Source organism: Typopeltis vanoorti, chromosome 20, assembly GCF_054136105.1.
Source record: "Typopeltis vanoorti isolate ZY-2024b chromosome 20, IOZ_Tvanoo_1.0, whole genome shotgun sequence".
Classification (NCBI taxonomy): Eukaryota; Metazoa; Arthropoda; class Arachnida; order Uropygi; family Thelyphonidae; genus Typopeltis; species Typopeltis vanoorti.
Window position 1 is genome coordinate 17,534,725 of NC_143568.1, and position 20,913 is coordinate 17,555,637.

Consider the following 20,913-nt stretch of genomic DNA (forward strand, 5'->3'; position numbering starts at 1 on the left):
CTCTTACATTGGCCAAATTTATATCGAAATGGCTGTGTCTCTCTCTCTCTCTCTCTCTCTCTCTCAAAAGTTTGGGAGACTTATTTTATGCAACCATCAATGAAAGAATTATTTAATAATATTTTAGTAATTAAACTTCTGGCATGCGGCAACAATTTATTTGGTGATCCACTGACTGTTCCATACTTTGTATTCCATTCCTTTAACTGTTTGTTCTACACTGAGGATGTTCTGTTACTTTCAGTATGAAATATTTGTACCTTTATTTATTTAATTAAAGTTATCACTGTGGTCTATACGTGTTCCATTATTAATTGTAGTACAAAGAGGAAATCACTGCACATTTGATAAATGTATTTACTGCCACTTAGATAAGTGGCATGATAATACTCCTCAAGTGATTTACGTTTGTAACAATTGTCTAGTGAACCATTTTGAAAATAAATTATTTGAAACATCTGCAGGATGAATAAGTAGGTAACGACTATCCTCCTTCCCCCAAAAAAGAGTTAAATGCTTTACATATAAGCATTTTTTTAAATTCAAATCCTCCTTTCTTTCCTAGATATCAAATAATTTATAATTTTCTGAAGATAAAGGCAAAACTGTGATTATTATAAATTAAGAAATTATTTTGACATAAATTTACAGTATTACTATCATGCAGTATTTATATCAGACTTTTACAGTCTGATATAAATACTGTATCAGACTGTAAAAGTAATATCAGTATTTTTGTTTAAGATATAACTGAAAATTAAACAAAATGCTGATGTATTCTGCATATAGCTTAAGACTCTTTAGTGTGTGACTTCTGGGAAAGTGTTCTTTCTCAATAGCAGTAAGAGTAATCTAAGCCATCAGCATTTTCCTCCAGCTGAGAAGATTGTTGTCTAGTATTTCTAAGACATAGCTTATTTCAGAAACGACAACCAGCTGCATTACAAATAGTAATACAGTGGTGTACCTTGAGATACGAGTTTAATTCATTCCATGACCAAGCTCGTAAGTCAAAATGCTCATATCTCAAATCAATTTTCTCCATTGAAATTAATTAAAATGAGATTAATTCATACGAGTCCCCAAAAAAACCACTCCAATTTTTTTATAATAATGTATTTATAATGAACAAATATTGTATACAAACAAAATAAAACCAAATACTGTACATACATGTAAAAGAGAATCTAAAAAATAAACAGATGCTGGCGGAGCCGATTAGCATATGGTATTAATTTTTTCTTTCACTTCACTTTTGCTTAATTTTCTTCTTCACTAGTTTTTTTTCTTTTTTGCCACGCCTTTGTCACTTTCATCCACAGGGCGTTTCAATAGAAACCTGTCCAAGGAGCTTTGTTCCTTCCTTCCTTTTAGAATGTTTCTGAAATGAGTTAGGCAAGTGTCATTAAATAGCGCTGCTGCACGACCAGTTGCAACTTTTTCAGGGTGTTTCTTTTCAATAAAGTCTGAAACTTTTTCCCACATTGCCAACACTTTCTTTATCTCACTTGAAGCGATAACCTCCTCTGCCTCTGCAGTTGTACCAATCTCCTGCAGAACCTCCGTATGTTGCTGCGTGTGTAGTTCCGTCAACTCTTGCGTTGTCAGTTCCTCGGAATGTGCGCGACAAGGTCTTCGATGTCTCCCTCATCCACCTCCAGGCCCATGGACTTTCCGAGGAACACAATCTCCTCCAGCACTTCCTGTTCAGGTCTAAATCCTTCCAAGTCCCTTTCAGCCACAGCCCACAGCTGTTTCCATGCAGAGGTCAAGGTCCTTTTTGTAACACCCTGCCAGGCCATATCAATAATTTTGAGGCATATGACAATGTTGTAGTGGTCCTTCCAGAACTCTCAAAGGGTGAGGTTTGTGCTCTCCATAACCTCAAAGCATCATCAGAACATGTGTTTGGTAAAACGTTTCTTGAAATTGGAGATCACCTGTTGGTCCATGGGCTGCAGGATAGGGGTGGTGTTAGGTGGAAAGTAGAGAACCTTTATAAAGCTGAACTCCTCGAGGATGTTGTCCTCAAGGTTTGGTGGGTGGACAGGAGCATTGTCAAGGATGAGAAGGGCTTGCAGGAGTAAGTCATTGACTTCGAGGTATTCCTTAACAGCAGGACCAAAGACTAAGTTGACCTACTGCACAAAAAACTGCCTGGTGACCCACGCCTTTGAGTTTGCCCTCCACATAACGTGCAGTTTTTCTTTTAAAACCTTATGTGTCTTGAAGGCTCTGGGGTTTTCTGAGTGGTATACGAACAGCAGCTTGATCTTGCAGTCGCCACTCGCATTTGCACACAGTGCGAGGGTCAACCTATCCTTCATGGGCTTGTGACCTGGCATCTTCTTTTCTTCTACCGTTATGTAAGTTTTGCTTAGCATCTTCTTTTAGAAGATGCCCTGTCTCATCACAGTTGAAAACTTGTTGGGGGATGTATCCTTTGGCTTTGATCAATTCAGCAAAGGTTTTTACAAATTCCTCAGCTGCCTTAGAATCAGAGCTCATTGCCTCACCATGCCTGACAATGGAGTGAATGCCAGTCCTTTTTCGGAAATTTTCAAACCACACACGACTGGCTTTGAGCTGCTCTTGTGAAGCCTCCTGTGCTGAAGAATCTGGGGTCTGCTGCAGCAAATCTGCGTAAATGGCTCGTGCCTTTTTGCAAATTATAGTCTCTGTCACAGTGTCTCCTGCGAGCTGCTTCCCTGTCAACCAAAAAATCAGCAGGTTCTCCATCTTTTCATGGACAGAGTTGCGTAGCTTTGAAATAATTTTAACGCCCTTAGCTGGAGTTATAGCCTTTATTGAATCCTTCTGCTTCAGAATAGTACATATCGTAGAAGTAGTGCGATCATACTGCGTTGCCAAGTCTATTACTCTTACGCCTTGCTCATGTTTGTCTATTATCTCACGCTTTAATTCCATGGATATCACCTTTTTCCTTTTCTCACCACTGTTCTTTACACTCACCTTCTTTGTACTCATGGTTATATGAAAAAAATTAGCTAAATAACTGTACATACAAAAAAAAAACACAAAATTAAAACACAACACGACAGAAATGCTTCTGCGGTGAGGTAAACATGTGAACTGAATGATGTGCACTCGGGAATCTGAGCAGAGTGGTGGTTATGACATCACTGAAGCAGGCTCGTAACTCAAGGCAAAAAATCAACCTAGTGATGGTTTGTATCTCAAAAAACTCGTATGTTGGGGAACTGGTATCTCAAGGTACCACTGTATTTGGAATTTTTTTTAAGGAACCAAAAAACTAACCCTACTGAACTTTCTTTTTTTGTGGTATACATATAAACAGTTTTTATATGGTGAAAATATAACATAGCATTTCTAAAACTTAGAATAATTTCAGCAAACAGCTGAACAACTGTCCTATTTGATGGACTATATATGCATATAGTCCATCATATGCATTTGTGGTTTAAGACAACAGATAGCAATTTGGTCGGCCAAGTCCCAAATTGCCAGCCCATCCTCGTTCATTCAGTATCCAGTACCAACTAATAGGGTGCACTATGTGAAGGTCAAGATTGGACATTAGGTCAGAAGCCCCAGTCGGTTCTCTGCATTCCTGAAAGACAATCTCTAGCTCTCTTCCCAGTAATTTGGCTTTAAGCCCTTAAGTGACTACACTGATAGGGGAGTCTGATATCTTCATGCTGGCTGAAGTATGTAAGAATGTACAGAGGATTGAAACTGGAAGTGACCATCACTTAGTGATAAGCAGGATAAAAATGGATATTACATTAAAAAAAGCAGTATGTAAGAAAGTTTTAAAAAGAATTAACATTCAGCAGCTTTTACATGAAAAGTATAAACTCAACTATACAAACCTTATTGAAGAAAATTTGAAGCAGCTTGAAAACAAGAACAAACCTTGGAGTGTCAGTTCAAATTCTGAAAAATATACTGATTGATTCAGCTAGGGAAGTATATAGTGAAGTTGTCTGTAAGGAAAGAAAAATAAGAACCCCATGGGGCAACAATAAGTTATAGAAGCAGTTTTGGAAAAGAATAAAGCATACAAGAAGTTCCTAGTCAGCAGATGCCTTAAACGAACATAGAGAAAAATGTAAGAGAGCTAAAATATGTGCAAAAGTGGTTAAACAAAAGTCATGGGAAGACTATGATAAGAATATAGAAAATAAATATCAGAAAGGTGGCAAAATGTTCTCCAGAACATTTTGCCAAAACTGAAGATAAGGATGTCCTAGATGGCTGGAGAAATTACTTTGAAAAACTGTTAAATGAAACAAGCTGCAACAGAACCTATTTAAAAAATTTTTAAGCGGAATGCACAGAGGAGTTTATATCAATACTTGAGACAGAAAAAGCCATCAAAAATTTGGAATGTGGAAAGACAGCTGGAATAAATGACATTCGACTAGAAATGCTCAATTTTTTTTTCCCTCTAGCATTATGTTTGTTTGGCAGGGTCTACTGGGGGGGGGATTAATGATGCGACTTTGGGAGATCCGAACCAGCTTTTCGCAGAGACTAATGTTGGGGAAACACAAACATCCATGCCCTAGGCAGGATTTGAATCCACACCTCTTGGCTGAAAAGCAGATACCCTAACTGTTTGGTCAACCAGGCCAGTCAGAAATGCTTAAATATGGGGGTATAAAAATCTTGCAGTAGCTATACTGCATAATTGAAATAGCCTTAGTTTTACAAGAAAAGTATTCTTATTGTCCATCTATAAAAAAAAAAGGAAATAAAGCTGAATTGGAAAATTACAGAGGAATTTTTCTATTAAGTGTTCTGAGTAAGATTTATACCAGCATTCTTGAAATGATGGTGAGAAAAATTGTGGAAGAGAAACTGGATGAAGAACAAGCTGAATTCAGGCCAAATAGAGGTTGTCAAGATCAGATTTTCACATTACGACAAATAGTTGGTTGAGAAATCATGGGAATATGACAATGATCTGTACTTAAGTTTTGTAGATCTGGAAAAGGCATACAACAAGGTGCCCAAGGAAAAGCTTTTCAAAATACTACAGTTATATGAGGTAAATGGAACATTATATATTGAATGGAAGATTATATATATATATATAGAGAGAGAGAAATATGCAATCTATAATTTAAGTTGTAAGATAAGATTAGCTGTTAGAATTGAATGGAATACAGGAAGATGATTTGAAGTAAAATCAGGTGTAAGACAAAGATGCACATTATCTCTCCTCTTATTCATTTTCAATATGAACCACATTATGAAAACACGTGGCATTAAACCTGATATTAGAATTGGAGATATCAAACTTAATTCTTTGCTTTACACAGATGATGTTGTACTTTTAAATACATCCAGTGCAAGTCTCCAGGATTCTCTAAGTTGCATAACAGTTATAACAAGTTTGGCATGAAAATCAGGAATAAAAAGACTAAAGTATGAAAACAGGCAGGAACATAGAAAACTTCAGCTACATTCAGAATAGAGATCCTATAAAACAAGTAAAATATTTCAGCTATTTAGGCAGAGTTTTTAGTGAAGATGCCAGGTTAAATCTGGAAATAGGCAACGGAATAAGCAAAGCTAGTATGGTGGGCAGTCAGTTGAATAAAATTACATGGAATAAGAGAGAAATTAGCTTTAACACTATACTAGCAGTATATAAGACAATGTTCAAACCAGTTCTCAGTTGGGTTAGAAATAAAGCACTTGATCAAAGATTACAGATATATGAAAGTTCTTAGTAAAATTAGAGACCTAAACAGATGACATCAATGGCAGAATCATATTAAAAATGAAGACATGAGAGAAACTGACAATGTCTGCATTCAAGAATGTGAGCAAGGCTAATCAACAGTGGTATAACCACTTAAATAGACTGAATGAAGAAAGGTTAGCAAAACAGGTGTTTGATACCAAGATGGCAGGAAAAAGACACAGAGGAAGACAAGTACTAAGTGGATTGATTCAGTCAGAAGTGCCTTAGAGCAGTGTTTCCCAACTGACGTGCCATGGCACACCAGTGTGCAGCGAAAAATTTAACTGCAAAGTCCTGATTATGAGGCGACAGTACTGGAGGGGTAGGCTGCTGAGTGGTTCACTTTTCGTTTTATTGCTCTTTTCCAGCTACACACGTGTGAAGGCAACCTCCCAGAATGTCATAGGTGCCATTCCTCCCATTACTCCCTCCCTCACATTTTGCATCTACGACTCAGAAGATCATTACTCTGCTTCAGTTCCAACTCGTCTGTTGTGTTGAGAGAGTACCAGTCGAGAGTTTCAAGAGCATATCATTTTTATAAGAACTGCGTTCAAGTGGATGTTCAGTGTTGCTAAGTGGTCTGTGTAAAACACCTTAGCGGGAATGTCTTATTGCGTCTTTTTCTGAATTTGTGTTTTAACAAATGTGATAGTTTGTGGAACATAAATTGAATTGTTATTATTTGCTGACAAAGACGCTTTTTCCTGTTACCATCAATCTATAACATTCATTTTAGCTGAAGCTATAACGGTCATACAAGAAAGAAGTACCTTTGCATGATAAAATAAACACTGGTGAGTCATTTTTTTCTTATAGTTAACCATTTGTTCATAATGTATTTTCTTCAGAATCAAAAGGTATCTGAGATATTTTTTGGACAATGGAAGAAAATTGTTCCTTCATAGTGTGTCGTGAAATTATTTATGCTTGTGAGGTGTGCCGTGACGTGAAAAAGGTTGGGAAGCACTGCCTTAGAGGAACAAAATGTTAATTACAACAATATTGGGGTGCTGACAAGTAACAGACTGATTTGGCAGAAACTTATTGATAGGAAATTATTAATAATGTAAACTTAATCATGTAGTGCTGTCATAGCAGCCTGAACACCTTTTCATTTATTATATGACACCTCCAGGGAGTGAAGACTCATCGAGGGAGGGCACCTACTCTACAATTTGCTGTCTCTACCACTCAACCCACCAACTACAACTACCAACGCCATCTACCACCCAGCACCACCACTAGTATTTTCACAGACATCACAAACATGCATGTGCTAAATTGTGAATGAAGATATTTATAATTAATAATGCTTCATTCATAATTAACATCATCTACAATATCATAAGCAGGACTTTTTAAATTTATTCTGTTATTTTCTTGCTTATAAAATATTATTCATGTGATTTTAAAACATATTATAGATATGAAAAGGCTCTGTATTAAAGTGTCAATTATTTTATTTACTTTATTCTCTTGATAATAATATAAGAAACTGTAATATATGTAATTTTAATATATCCAGAAGATTCTTTGTGGTATCGTTTGATTGGTTGTTATGAGAAAACATGCAAATTTCTCCTAGCACGTGCTGGAACGTGAACTACTATATACGAAAGGAAAGGCAAGTTTGATGTGAGCTAAACCGGTGAGAACCAGTTTTTGGCGGGAAAAAGGAAGGAGTGGATATGAAAACGAAAGTAAAAACAGAATCGAATAGGGGAGTATAGAGAATGGTAGCTGGAGACTGGAGGGGAATTTTGACGTGCCGAAAACGGTATTTAAAGGACCGGGAATCGCTTGGTATTTTAACTTACCTTTTTCTGAGTTGAATTTTTACCAAAACTTCCTAATGCCTAGCAGTGAAATAGTGCAAGAAATAGGTTAATACGTATAAGAAAAAGAAGAAATAAGTAGATAACTTAAACCAAGTGCATAAAGATTATATTCTCCAAAGTCTATAAATCAGTCGTGGAAATGGAAGATTCTTTTAAGTTTGTGTTACTACATAGTAAAAGTCAGCAAGGACTTAAAAATTGGTGTTCGATCTACTTATGTGTTGAAGCTATATCCTGGTAAGATTACCTTTACTATACTTAGTGAGAAGTAACGAAAATTAATTCCTCCGAAAGTAAATCGTTCCTAGTTGCAGTATTCAGTGAGTCAAGATTTAATATGTGATGTGCTAAGACTTTTCTCTCTTCAAATGATAAATGCTATGTTATTGAATTAAGTGTTCATTAACTGAATGAGAATACTGTGAAGCTTATTCTTTGTGATTTAGGAATCTCGAACTTACAAGAACTAAAATTGATTAACTGAGCCTAGAGAATTACAAATGAATGTCTGAATGTTCATGAGTTGTATTCTTCTGAATATTTTGAACTGATTTGATATTTAAAAATGTTTTGAAATGTAACCTTAATCAGAGTAAAGTTATGATATAAGTTCTTTGTAATAAGAAGGATAGGATCTGTTAAATATAATTTTTAATTATAAAGTTTAAGCTCAGCTGAGTAGTATACTAGTGACGTAATGAGAACTTCATATTCGTTCAAATCATAATGTCCCTGTTGGAATATTGTGTTATGATGTAATTTATGTGTTACTGCATTAAATAATTTTGTTTGAATTGAATCTTGTATTTGCCTGATTGTTTCATTGCACCGCTCATTAAAATAATTCGAATCTCAACGGGAACCCTATGTAATAAAAATAAAAACCTCGCCCTAAAATCAACTTATGATAACCTGATACAGTTGAAGGTTGATTTATCTAAGTTGCTCTTGCAATTTCTGAATATGGAGTGGTGCAGTATAATATAAATTTTCTTCATATTCGATTGATATATTAGCCTACAACTAATTAAATACTAACGAGAGAGAATTATAAGACGATAAAACATAATTGAGCAGAAGCTATGATCCAACACATGCCCATGGTGGGATTCGAACCCGTGGCCTTTTTTTTGGCTGGAGAGCGGATATGCTAATTAATCAACCAACAGGCTGACAAAAAATTTAAAAGTGTAATCATCTCCTTGGTGGGCCTCGAACCCATGACCTTTGGATTAAAAGATCCAACTCGCTATCCACTGCACCACAAGGACAATTTTGAAGGTACATACCAGGAAAGTGATGATGATAAGCTGGTCATCATTCTAAGACCAGATAATTAGACTTCTCCGTATAATTAACATTAGAGTTATCCAGCCCAGAGAGGGTGCCTCGTTAAGATATGAGATTTGTTTCATTATATTTGAATTGTTTCTGATGCTTTATTTGAGTGTCTTCTGCTTGTCACAGTTATCATTTGTGCTCTGAAGATGCTGGTTACAAAAACCAGTGAAATATTAGTAAGTTTCAATAAATTAATCCCATTTTTTTTGTCTGTTGATGCTGTTAATTCTGTGAAGTACTAATATGAATGTTTGTATAAAAATTTTCTCTGGCTTAGGTTGACTAACAAGTTTCTAGAAATTTGTTCTTTTCAAATGGTGAACAGAAGCAGCAATTGAACCGTTTCAATAGTGTTCAGAGCTGTTGCATTTCAGTGTTTTTTTTATGTTTTTTAACCACTCAAAGTATGTGGTGTGGGGGGGGAGGGTATATTTTTACTTATTTTCCACACACTCTGAGGGATTAAAAACTCTTAAATTCAAGATAAAAAGAAAATGATGAAACTAAACTCCTAATTAACCTTGTCCACAAGTTCGTATCGAAGGGTATCACATATGTGACTTATCCTCTTAAATAACCTTAATAACCCATTAAACCCATTAAGAGATTGAGTCTTCAAACATTTTATAATCAAAATAAAAATCTTTAATCTACAAATAACATAGATATATACAACATCTGATCAACTTAACTATGCAAGCCAGTGTATTCTTTAAATGACAACAAGAAAAACACTTAAATGTGCACTTAAACCAACAGTTATTATCCTATATGGACTAAACATGAGGAACCTTAGTCTCTTGCCTCATATAGAAGGCAAAGTTATTTTGAAGTGTTAAAACTATGATATGGTTTTAACAAGAATGTTGAGACTTTCATTTAGAATGAATTAACTTTCTATGTGAAAGTTAATTCATTCTAAAGAGATGGTATGGTTGATATAGCTTTTAGTAGTGTATTCAGTAGAGTTTGCAGCCACTTTCATATAGAAAGTGAAGTTGCAGAAATGTTTTGTTCAGTGCTGTGATTTTAAGATGCAAGACTTTTCACTAATGTTGTTGTCATATAAAGAGCACTTAGTTTTGTTTTAGTCTTTCTCTTTTGTAAACTTAAGAAAAAAAGTTCTGTCATAGTTGCTTTTAGGTTGTCCATATTGAATATACTTTTTATGCTATTTTCTTCTTATCAAGGTTGCCCTTCCTGTCAAAAATATTGGATCACACACACTGACAAAGGGATACTGTAAAGGAAGAGGCTTTTTTTTCAAGGAATTTATAAAAAAATAAGGACAGTCGAGTGTATTTTAAAGAATAAAGACAGTGAAGCGTATGGAGGGCGAGTGACAGCAACACTCTCTCTGTGGTGGTTTTCAGTGATTATGCTAATGGAAGGATAGGGCGGTGCACCAAAATTTGTGTAGGTTAAACTGTTATTTCTGTTGCATTTCATTGGGTTCTGTAGAACATGTGGCTCTTCCAGAAATAGTCCAGGCAATAAGAAAAAAAGATCTATGTAGTTTTACTCCTCATTTATATATCATCATGTGGAATAAAGCTAGGCTTTATTCCACATGATGATATCTTCTTCTCCTAATGCATGTTGTGAAAATCTGCTTTAGGTTGGCATACTGAATATACTTTTTTTTTATGTCTTTTTCTTCTTACCAAGGTGGTCCCATCCTCTCTGTCCAAAATAACATACCCCCACACTGACAGGGCATACTGGTAAGGAGAGAGGATCCTAGTAGTCCTTGATTTGTTTGAAGAAGGAGATGTTTTCCCAGAAGTTTATGGATTGTTCTAATATCATGGTGTTTTGGTTGGCCAGAGTTTGTCATGAGTGAAGGTGTTAAGAATGAAGTACAACAGGTATTGTGTGAATGATGGGGTGTGAGGGCCTCCCATGATGAGCCTTTGATTCCATAAAGTGCTTGATATAAAAACAAATAAATCTCATCTCTCTCTTTCATCTTCTTTTCCCCTCTTTTACCTTGCATGTCGAAGGTTTATTAATCATCGAACCTCAAACCATTCATGGGATAAGGTGGTCAGCCCTAAGCTCCGGTGTATCCTATGTCCGTAGCGTTGAGTTCTCAAGGCCGGTTTGCCTGGTTTGCGGGATGAAAAACCCCAGGATAAACTGGGGAAAAAGCCCTATTGTTCATGCCCAAGACCGGCTAACTTGGCTATGGCTGAGAAAGATCCTTCAGCTCCTCATGTCACCGACAGGAATCAAACCTAAGACACTCCTTCCCCGGGCATATGGTTGTGAAGCACACAGCCACTAGGCTAACCGCACAGACAAAACAAATAAATAATTTAAATAATAATAAATATAATTATTACTAAATAATTAATTATTAAATAATCCCTCCACTGGGGTAGTAAATAAGTTGAAAAACACTAAATACAGATTATAAAATAGGAATAAAAAAAAATCACTCTATGCATTTGAAACTACCAATAGGACAATAAAGAATTAACTCATAAATCTGAATAATCATCAAGCGATTGCCTTTTCAAATGTTATCACAAAAGGAAAAAAGCAACTTTTTTGACATACGTGTAAATAATGAACATTCATTTGAAGTTACAACATTCAAACTTGTCTTTTCTGAAAGAGCAAGATAACAGGTTGCACCACAGTAAGAGAAACCCCTATAAAAGAATAACCATATTTTAAAATTCTATATATATATATATATATATATATAACTGATAAATAATGAACAAATAAAACCACCACTTATTTAGGATTTATACTACTTATTTAGGATTATAAGAACATAGACAATTTAGGATTATAAGAATACAGATATATAAGGAAGTTTAACAATAAAAACAAAATAGAAACAAGCATGTTTCTGCTTTGACATATTAAATGGTAATTCTATTTGAAACATTTAATTTTCTTACTTCAGTTCAATTTTTTCTTCAAAACTTGAAATACTAGTAGAATAAAAGTAGCTTAAAAATATGAATGAAACTGTGATCATTTTTATTATTTGTATCCTACGTGATTGATTTTTCTTCTCACATAGGTATCTCCATGGAGTCCCAAGCCTCATCACAAATATCCATGTTAGTCATTATCCTTTCTTTTAGTGTTACACGGTGATCAGCATTCGTTTTTAAAATTATAGATTCTACAACCGTGTTAAAATAACTTTTTTTATTATTCCAACATTTCGATCTTCATATCAAGAAAATCATCTGGAGCATACATAAATATAAGACAAGCTGCATTACATTTCAAACTGTAAGCTAGAGAAACAATGATTTGATCACATGCTACTCAATGGCATGACCTCTAGTGAAAAAAAAAAAAAAATTACATCAAGCTAGATTTAATTTATGATTACATGAATAAACATTCTTGTTTACAGATAGTTTTCCTTCCAGTAACAGTGATGTCCTATTTCTATTATTACAACTGTTATTTTAAAAAAATAAATTACAACATGGATAAACATTCTTTCTTACAGATTTTTTTTTCTTTCCTTTAACAGTGATGTCCTATTTTTTAGTATTAAAGTTGTTATTTTAGATTTAGGATCCTGGATTTTCTATAGTCTTTTTTATAGTTGTTCATTGAGAGGAAGGATTTGTGGGACCAATATATGCCTTCCATGTATATGGGATTTTTAGACTATCATTATTGTTTAGATTGGGGTGGTTGAGAATGACCTCACAGGCTTCCTTAAATTTGTGTTCATACTATGTTTTGGTATGATGTAGACAACTAGTGCTTTTCCAGTCAATTCTATGTAAGGTGTTCAAGGGCATGATCAGAAAGTCCAGCTTCACCATAATTATTATATTTGATGTGTCGTTTATGTTCTTTTTGTCTGATTGGAATTGTGTGTCCTGTTTCTCCTACGTATGGTATGTTGCAGGTGCAGTAAATATGGTATACTCCAAGGTGGGCCAGCAGAGGTAGTGGAGCTTTGGATGAGTTGAGTAAGCTTTTTAATTTTGCAGAAGGTTTAAAGATGGCTTTGAGGTTGTATTTTTGTAGTACTCTGTTTACTTTGTCTGATGTCCCTTTAATGTAGGGAATGGTTATAGTTTTACTGTAGTCTGGTTTGTCTTTGTTTTTTATTGAGGTCTTGTAGAGAATTTTGTTAATAGTGTTTTGACTGTATCCATTTTTTGAAAAGTATTGCTGATCACTTTAAATTTGTCTTTCAGTGCCTGTTCACTGGAGCAGATCTTCATAGCCCCTGTTCTTTAGGGTATTGATGACACCTAGTTTTTGTGTTGGGTGGTGGTGGTAGGAGTTTATTTGTATATATACTGGCCAGTATATGTCGGTTTCCAGTAAACGGTGAAGGAAAGATTGCCCAAGGGAAGACGTGTAACAAGTGTATCTAGAAACGACAGTGTGTTATGTTTTTCAATCTCAATTGTGAACTGTATACGTTTGTGTTGCTTGTTTAGGTGGCTAAGGAATGTGTCTAGCGGCCATGAGACCAGATCGCGAAAACATCGTCAATGTATCTAAGCCAGACTTTGGGTTTTAAAAGGGAGGAACCTAAAGCAAGTTGTTCAAATGTTCCATATAAAAGTTAGCAATAGGTTTACGTAGCTTGAAAGCTATGTAAATGCAGATATCTGGAAAAGATTACTGACAACACGGCGAACCACATCCTCCAAACGAAGAAAGAAATTCTAATTTCCAAATTCCAAAGACAAAAAGATCGAAAGAACCAGCTGCCATATTCAAATTTAGCCACAGTGAATAATAACAACTAACCAGAAGCAAGAAACAACAGGAGACCACCAATCACCTACAGGTAACAGTAATATAGTTAACCTATCCAACCATGCTTTAAACAAAGACGAAATATCAATACTTAGCAAAGGTTTAAATTATGTCATAGCACCCAAATCGATAAACCAACTTGAATTTATTTGTAATATTGAAAGAGGCCTAAGATTCATCCCAAATAACATAGCGGAAAAATACATTTAAAAACTGCCAACATTTTAAATCATAACAAAACAATAACAAGCAACCTAACTAAACATGAATTAAGCAATAAAATCACTAAAGTCAAATCCGAACATCATAATTCCAGAGCAGATAAAGGAAGTGCCACCGTTATCTTAAGCTAAACCACTTATGTGGAAAAAATGAATCTGCTGGTTTCGGACAATGATACATATCAATTAGTTAACTATAACCAAACTAACAGAATAAAATTGAAAACAGAGAATCTACTTAAGTCAATTACCACATGGCCCGAAGATACGGTCAAAAAACTATTTCCACACTATGCTTGTACCCCGAGAATTTATGGACTACCGAAAATTCACAAAGAAAACACACTGCTAAGGCCTATTGTCGAAGGGATTGATAGCCCAACTTATCACTTAGCCAAAAAATTAGCGGCAACACTCAAGGAGTTGGTAGGTCATTCCCCCTCCTATATCAAAAACACACAACACTTCATAAACATCATCAAAAATATTACATTAGAAAAAGATGATTTATTAGTCAGTTTTGATGTCTCTGTCCTCTTTATGAATGTCCCAATCAATGACAATTCTTCTTTTACAGAACAAATTTCCTCCAGATATCACGGTGCTCTTTGCGCATGTATTACGTTCTGGTTATTTTGTATGGCAAAATGCTTTCTACCTACAAAAGAAGGCACAGCCATGGGCTCGCCATTATCTGCCTCCCCCTATTGCTAACTTTTATATAGAACATTTTGAACAACTTGCTTCAGATTCCTCCCCTTTAAAACCCAAAGTCTGGCTTAGATACGTTGACAATGTTTTTGCAATCTGGTCTCATGGCAGCCAGATGCTAGACACATTCCTTAGCCACCTAAACAAGCTACACAAATGTATACAGTTCACAATTAAATTGAAAAATATAACACACTGCCGCTGCTAAATACACTTTGTCACATGTCTTCCCTCGGGCAATCTTTCCTTCACCGTTTACCAGAAACTGACACATACTGGCCAATATATACACATAAACTCCTACCACCACCACCGAACACAAAAACTAGGTGTCATCAATACCCTAAAGAACAGGGCTCTGAAAGACGAATTTAAAGTGATCAGCAAAGACCTCAATAAAAAACAAAGACAAACCAGACTACAGTAAAACTATAACCATTCCCTACATTAAAGGGACATCAGACAAAGTAAACAGAGTACTACAAAAATACAACCTCAAAGCCAACTTTAAACCTCCTGCAAAATTAAAAAGCTTACTCAGCTCATCCAAAGACCCACTACCTCCGCTGGCCCACCTTGGAGTATACCATATTTACTGCACCTGCAACATACCATACGTAGGAGAAACAGGATGCACAATTCCAATCATATGGTGAAGCTGGACTTTCTGATCATGCCCTGAACACCTTACATAGAATTGACTGGAAAAGCACTAGTTGTCTATATCACAACAAAACATGGTATGAACACAAATTTAAGGAAGCCTGTGAGGTCATTCTCAACCACCCCAATCTAAACAATAATGATAGTCTAAAAATCCCATATATATGGAAGGCATATATTGGTCCCACAAATCCTTCCTCTCGATGAACAACTATAAAAAAGACTGTAGAAAATCCAGGATCCTAAATCTAAAATAACAACTTTAATACTAAAAAATAGGACATCACTGTTAAAGGAAAGAAAAAAAAATCTGTAAGAAAGAATGTTTATCCATGTTGTAATTTATTTTTTTAAAATAACAGTTGTAATAATAGAAATAGGACATCACTGTTACTGGAAGGAAAACTATCTGTAAACAAGAATGTTTATTCATGTAATCATAAATTAAATCTAGCTTGATGCTTTTTTTTTTTTTTCACTAGAGGTCATGCCAGTGACTAGCATGTGATCAAATCATTGTTTCTCTAGCTTAGGGTTTGAAATGTAATGCTGCTTGTCTTGTATATTTATGTATGCTCCAGATGATGATCTTGATATGAAAATTGAAACATCGGGATAATAAAAAGAGTTATTTTAACACGGTTGTAGAATCCATAATTTCAAAAATGCATGCTAATCATTATTCACACAATGCTTATCATATTTATCCATAAGCTTGTTCAATGACAAAGAACTCATTGAAAAACCATTGCACTTATTCAGCATTATCTTTTCAAGCAAAAAATGTCCTTACATCGTAAGTTACACACACACACACACACACACACACACACACACACACACACACACACACACACACACACACACACACACATTGTGTGTGAGTGTTTTTAGCAGTGGCAACATTCACGTCAAGTCACTGACTGCGAACCTCTTCTAGTTGTTGCTTTTTTTTTTTTCTAGTGTGTCGATTTTATGCGAGAAAACATTATCAAGTGTAATAAGCCGATGTTCTAGACTGTCCATGCACTTTCTAAGATTTAGAAACTGCTTCGTGGAAGGGAAGCACAGGGGACAAAAGGATGGCTGGCTGATGTTAATCAGAAATTTTACTACTGCCAATTCATCAATTTTTGTGCAATTATGATGCATAAACTAGCAGCAATACTTCCCATCTCACCATCCCTTTTGTGTTGGAGTTCAATGGCCTGTCAGAACTAAGTAACTTGGCTTCTTATAAATCTGGTACTGCTTATAAGAGTAACTAATCCTATCACTGTGTGTGTGTGTGTGTGTGTGTGTGTGTGTGTGTGTGTGTGTGTGTGTGTGTGTGTGTGTGTGTGTGTGTGTGTGTGTGTGTGTGTGTGTGTGTGTGTGCACGTGCATGTGTGTTTTCTCTGTTTTGTAAGATGAAACACCCAAGTTCCCAGAAGGGGAAACCTTGCCACCTCTATATGAGACCAGCTAACTCACCTTTAATTGAAAAGTCCTGGTTCTTAACATCCTAGACAGGATTCAAACCCAAACCAAATGGCTCCATCTTTATCAAGTCTACTATCAAAAAAAAAAAAAAAAAAAAAACACATTAAAACCTGAAATCTGAAAAGACAGCTGGAAGAATAGATGCCAATCGACCAGAAATGCTCAAATATGGAGATATGAAAGTTTTACAATGGCCACACCACATAATTCAGGCCTGGTCAGAAGGTCAAATACCAGACGACTGGAGTAGAGCTCTCCTAGTACCCATCTATAAAAAGGGAAATAAAATTGGATGTGAGAATTACAGAATTTCCCTAATGAGTGTTTGTGGTAAAATTCATGCAAGTAGTATATTACAGAGCAAGGTAAGAAAATTGTGAAAGGGAAGCTTAGAGAAGAATAAGTAAGGTTCAGACCCAACTAAGGTTGTCAGGATCAGATTTTTACTTTAAAAAAAAAACAATCAACCTTCATGGATATATAACAAGCATCTGTATTTAAGGTTTGTAGAAGTGGAAAAAGTATATGTCAAGGTACCAAGAGTAATGTGTTTTTTAAAATGCAATGTGATGTAAATCAGACATTACATTCAGCAATACATAGTATACAGTAGAGTCACAGTCATCAGTTAGAATCAAAGGAGGTATAAGATGTTAAATCATGTGTAAAACATGGGTGCACATTATCTCTACTGTTATTGATTATCTATATAGATCATATTATGAAGGAAAGTGGCATCAAACTTGGAGATGTTAATATCAGTTCATTACTTTATGCAGATGATGTTATATTCCTAAATCAATCTAGTACAAGTCTGCAAATTACTGAACTAAACTGAATACCTGCTGTTGTTTATTTTTTAACAGTATATATTAGAACACAGAAACTAAGTAAATAATTAATTTATTAACTTATTGCTGATATTTCGCTAGTGTTATAACCAGCATCCCACCCAGATTATCATAATAAAAGCAGACCAAAGAAATGCAACCGTGGTGATGGACACAACAGAATATGAAAACAAAATGCACACACTGTTAAAAGATCAGTCAACATACAAAATTATAGATCGCAATCCCACCAACACACAAAAGAATAAGGCACGAAAATTATTGAAAAAAGTCACTTCCTGGCCCAAAGACACAGTTAACAAACTCAAGCCCTTCCATGTTAAAACACCTAGGATCTATGGAGCACCAAAAATTCACAAACAAGGTACACCCTTACGCCCAATTGTGGACAGTATAAATAGTCCCACATACAAACTGGCTAGACATTTAGCGAAGCTACTAGCCACTCTCACAAACAATTCTCCCTCCTTTGTCAAAAATTCAGCCCACCTAAAAAGCATCTTACAACACCTTACCCTAAAAAAGCTCAGACTTAATAGTAAGCTTTGATATCACCTCACTATTCACAAATGTACCACTAATAAAAACCCTCAATCTACTGAAGTCACTTCCCCCTTGATATATTTGAACTATTCAAATTCACCATACATGCAGGATATTTCACATGGAAAGGGAAAATATACAAACAAATAGATGGGACAGCCATGCCCCCCCCCCCCCCAGCCAACTCTTACATGGAACACCTGGAAAAACTAGCAATCAATACAGCCACTCTCAAACCAACACTTTGGCTATGCTATGTTGACGATGTGCTTGCTATTTGGCCACATAGCCGAGAGACATTAGAAACATTCTTAGCGCATTTAAATAGCCAACATCCAAAAATCCACTTTACAATGGAACTGGAAACTAATAACTGTCTGCCTTTCCTGGATACACTTATCACACGTCTTCCAGATGGTTCCTTATCATTTTCAGTTTTTAGAAAACCCACACATACAGGGAGATACTTACACAAACAATCACACCATCATCCTTCTCAACAATATGGCATTTTAAAAACGCTAACCGATAGAGCAAGAGTAATCTGTTCCAATGACAATGCTCTTGCTGCTGAACTGGCTGACTTACGCCACACCTTCTTGGCCAATGGCTATAATCCACATAAGATAAACAAAATACTAAACACTCCTAAGAAACCCTTCCCACCATCCACCACAGAGAACTACAACAAAACAGTCACCATCCCATACATTAAAGGCACATCTGAAAAGATTTCAAGAATTGTTAATAAACAAACTACGCACTACATTCAGACCATGTAGCAAATTAGCAACCCTTATCCGCTCACCCAAGGACAGCATTCCCCCCTTTATCACATCCAGGAGTCTACCAAGTACCCTGCTCATCAAGCCTACTACAGTCAAACAGGAAGAACTGTGAACATCCGCATCAGCGAACACAAAAGATACGTCCGGAATTATCACTATGGCAAGTCGGGCCTAGCAGACCATGCTCTGGATACCCCTGCACACAGGATCAACTGGAAAAACACAAAAGTACTACACAGAAGCTCTTACAAGTCGGAGAGATTGTTCTTAGAGGCAACAGAAGCCCTGAAACACACTCCAAATCTCAACAAATATGGCTGTATTAACTTGCCTAAGATCTGAGAGATAGTCATCTTAAGAAAAAACTAGTACCTTTTTTTTTCTTAAGGACTCTAGTCTTATGTGATAGCTGCAGTTTTTTTTTTTTTTTTCCAGATAGAGGGTGCCAAAAATCAGGACTCTAGTCTTTGTGTTGCTGCTACAATTTTGTTTAACTAGTCCGTTGATTACACCATGTTGTTATAGTTTCACGTATTGTGACAAACCATGTTTTTGTGGTCTGAAGATGCTGGTTATAACACCAGCAAAATATCAGCAATAAGTTAATAAATCAATTATTTACTTAGTTTCTGTGTTCTAATATATACCGTTAAAAAATAAACAACATGTTCGATGAACACATAAGTCTGTCCACACGTTGAATACCTGCTGTAATAAATTTTTTATGAAAATCAGCAATGATAAAAACAGACCATGAAAATAAGCAGGAAAACTGAAAACACAAACTGCATCCTGAATGAAAAACATAGAACAAGTAAAACATTTCAGTGTTTAGGCACACATTTTAGTGAAGATGTAGAATTAGCAAAATTGGTATGGTAGGAAGTTCACTGAATAAATTTATATGAAATAAGAAAAAAAATTAGTCAAACACTAAATTAACTGTATACAAGACATTGGTTCAACCCAATTTTAAAATATGGATCTGAGAGTTGGGGTAGAAATAATACACTTCATCAAAGACTGGATATGAAAATTCTGAGAAAAATTAGGGGAATGAATGGATTAGCTGTTCACTTTCCTGAGATTAGCTCTGCTCCATGTACCTAAATGCTAACAATGTCATATTCCTTCCTAATATCCTTGTACATGTGAGCAGAGCTAATCTCAGGTGATATGGCAACTTAACAAAATAGGAGAGTTAGCAAAACAGGTGTTCGTTGTGTCAGGAAGAAGATTCAGAAGGCATAGATCTAGATGGATTGATACAGAAAAAAAAAGTGCTTGAGAAGACTGAAACATCAAGTACTGGAGTATCTTGACAGATTACATAAGGGTACATAACAGAAATTTGATATTGATGGTGCTTACATAATAATATTGATGATAAAAACACTTTAGACAATGACATTTGTCTTATTTTGACTAAAATTAAATTCTGAAAAGATTTGTATTAGGCTATGCAAATGCTTTTCAGATTTAACTGCTTCACTATTCATAATTCTCCCCAACTTCATATCTACAAGTAATGAAATTTTGAGATCTCAACAACTTTTAAGATCTTGAAATTTCATCACATTCTATCTTGCCAGAATTGTTTTGTTACATGCACAACAAAGTACACAGAACATATAGACAAAGTAATCTTAATAATTTTATCATTATTTAATATCACTTCATTTAATACTAACCAACAATCCTTGTAACTCATCTCCAGACATAGTTTGGCACATTCTTTTTCAAATATAAGCCCAACAGTTTCATCTGATTTGTTGAAAGTCTTTTTTATCTCAACTTCAAAGTCAACTGAAAAAGATTGGAAAAGTGATTCATGATGTATACATTTATAATTGAATTATTTGGAATAAATAGCACAATATTATTATTATTATCAGATGTCCATGGGGTCAGATTTATCAGGGGGATTCCTTACCATCACACAGAATGTTCTTCAAATCATGGATTAAATTG

General features: G+C 35.3%; 1 protein-coding gene across 2 annotated transcripts in view; it reads right to left on the reverse strand.

The window, feature by feature from the left end:
- Positions 1 to 20,913, reverse strand: part of LOC150095258 (uncharacterized) — a 512,519-nt gene that overhangs the window by 160,688 nt on the left and 330,918 nt on the right. For both annotated transcript variants that reach the window (XM_090410467.1, XM_090410466.1), the window contains exons 16-17: positions 20,634 to 20,748; positions 11,482 to 11,576 (exon numbers count right to left, since the gene is read on the reverse strand). In XM_090410467.1, coding sequence (XP_090266593.1) covers positions 11,482 to 11,576; positions 20,634 to 20,748 — 210 coding nt within the window. The remainder of the gene's footprint in view (positions 1 to 11,481; positions 11,577 to 20,633; positions 20,749 to 20,913) is intronic.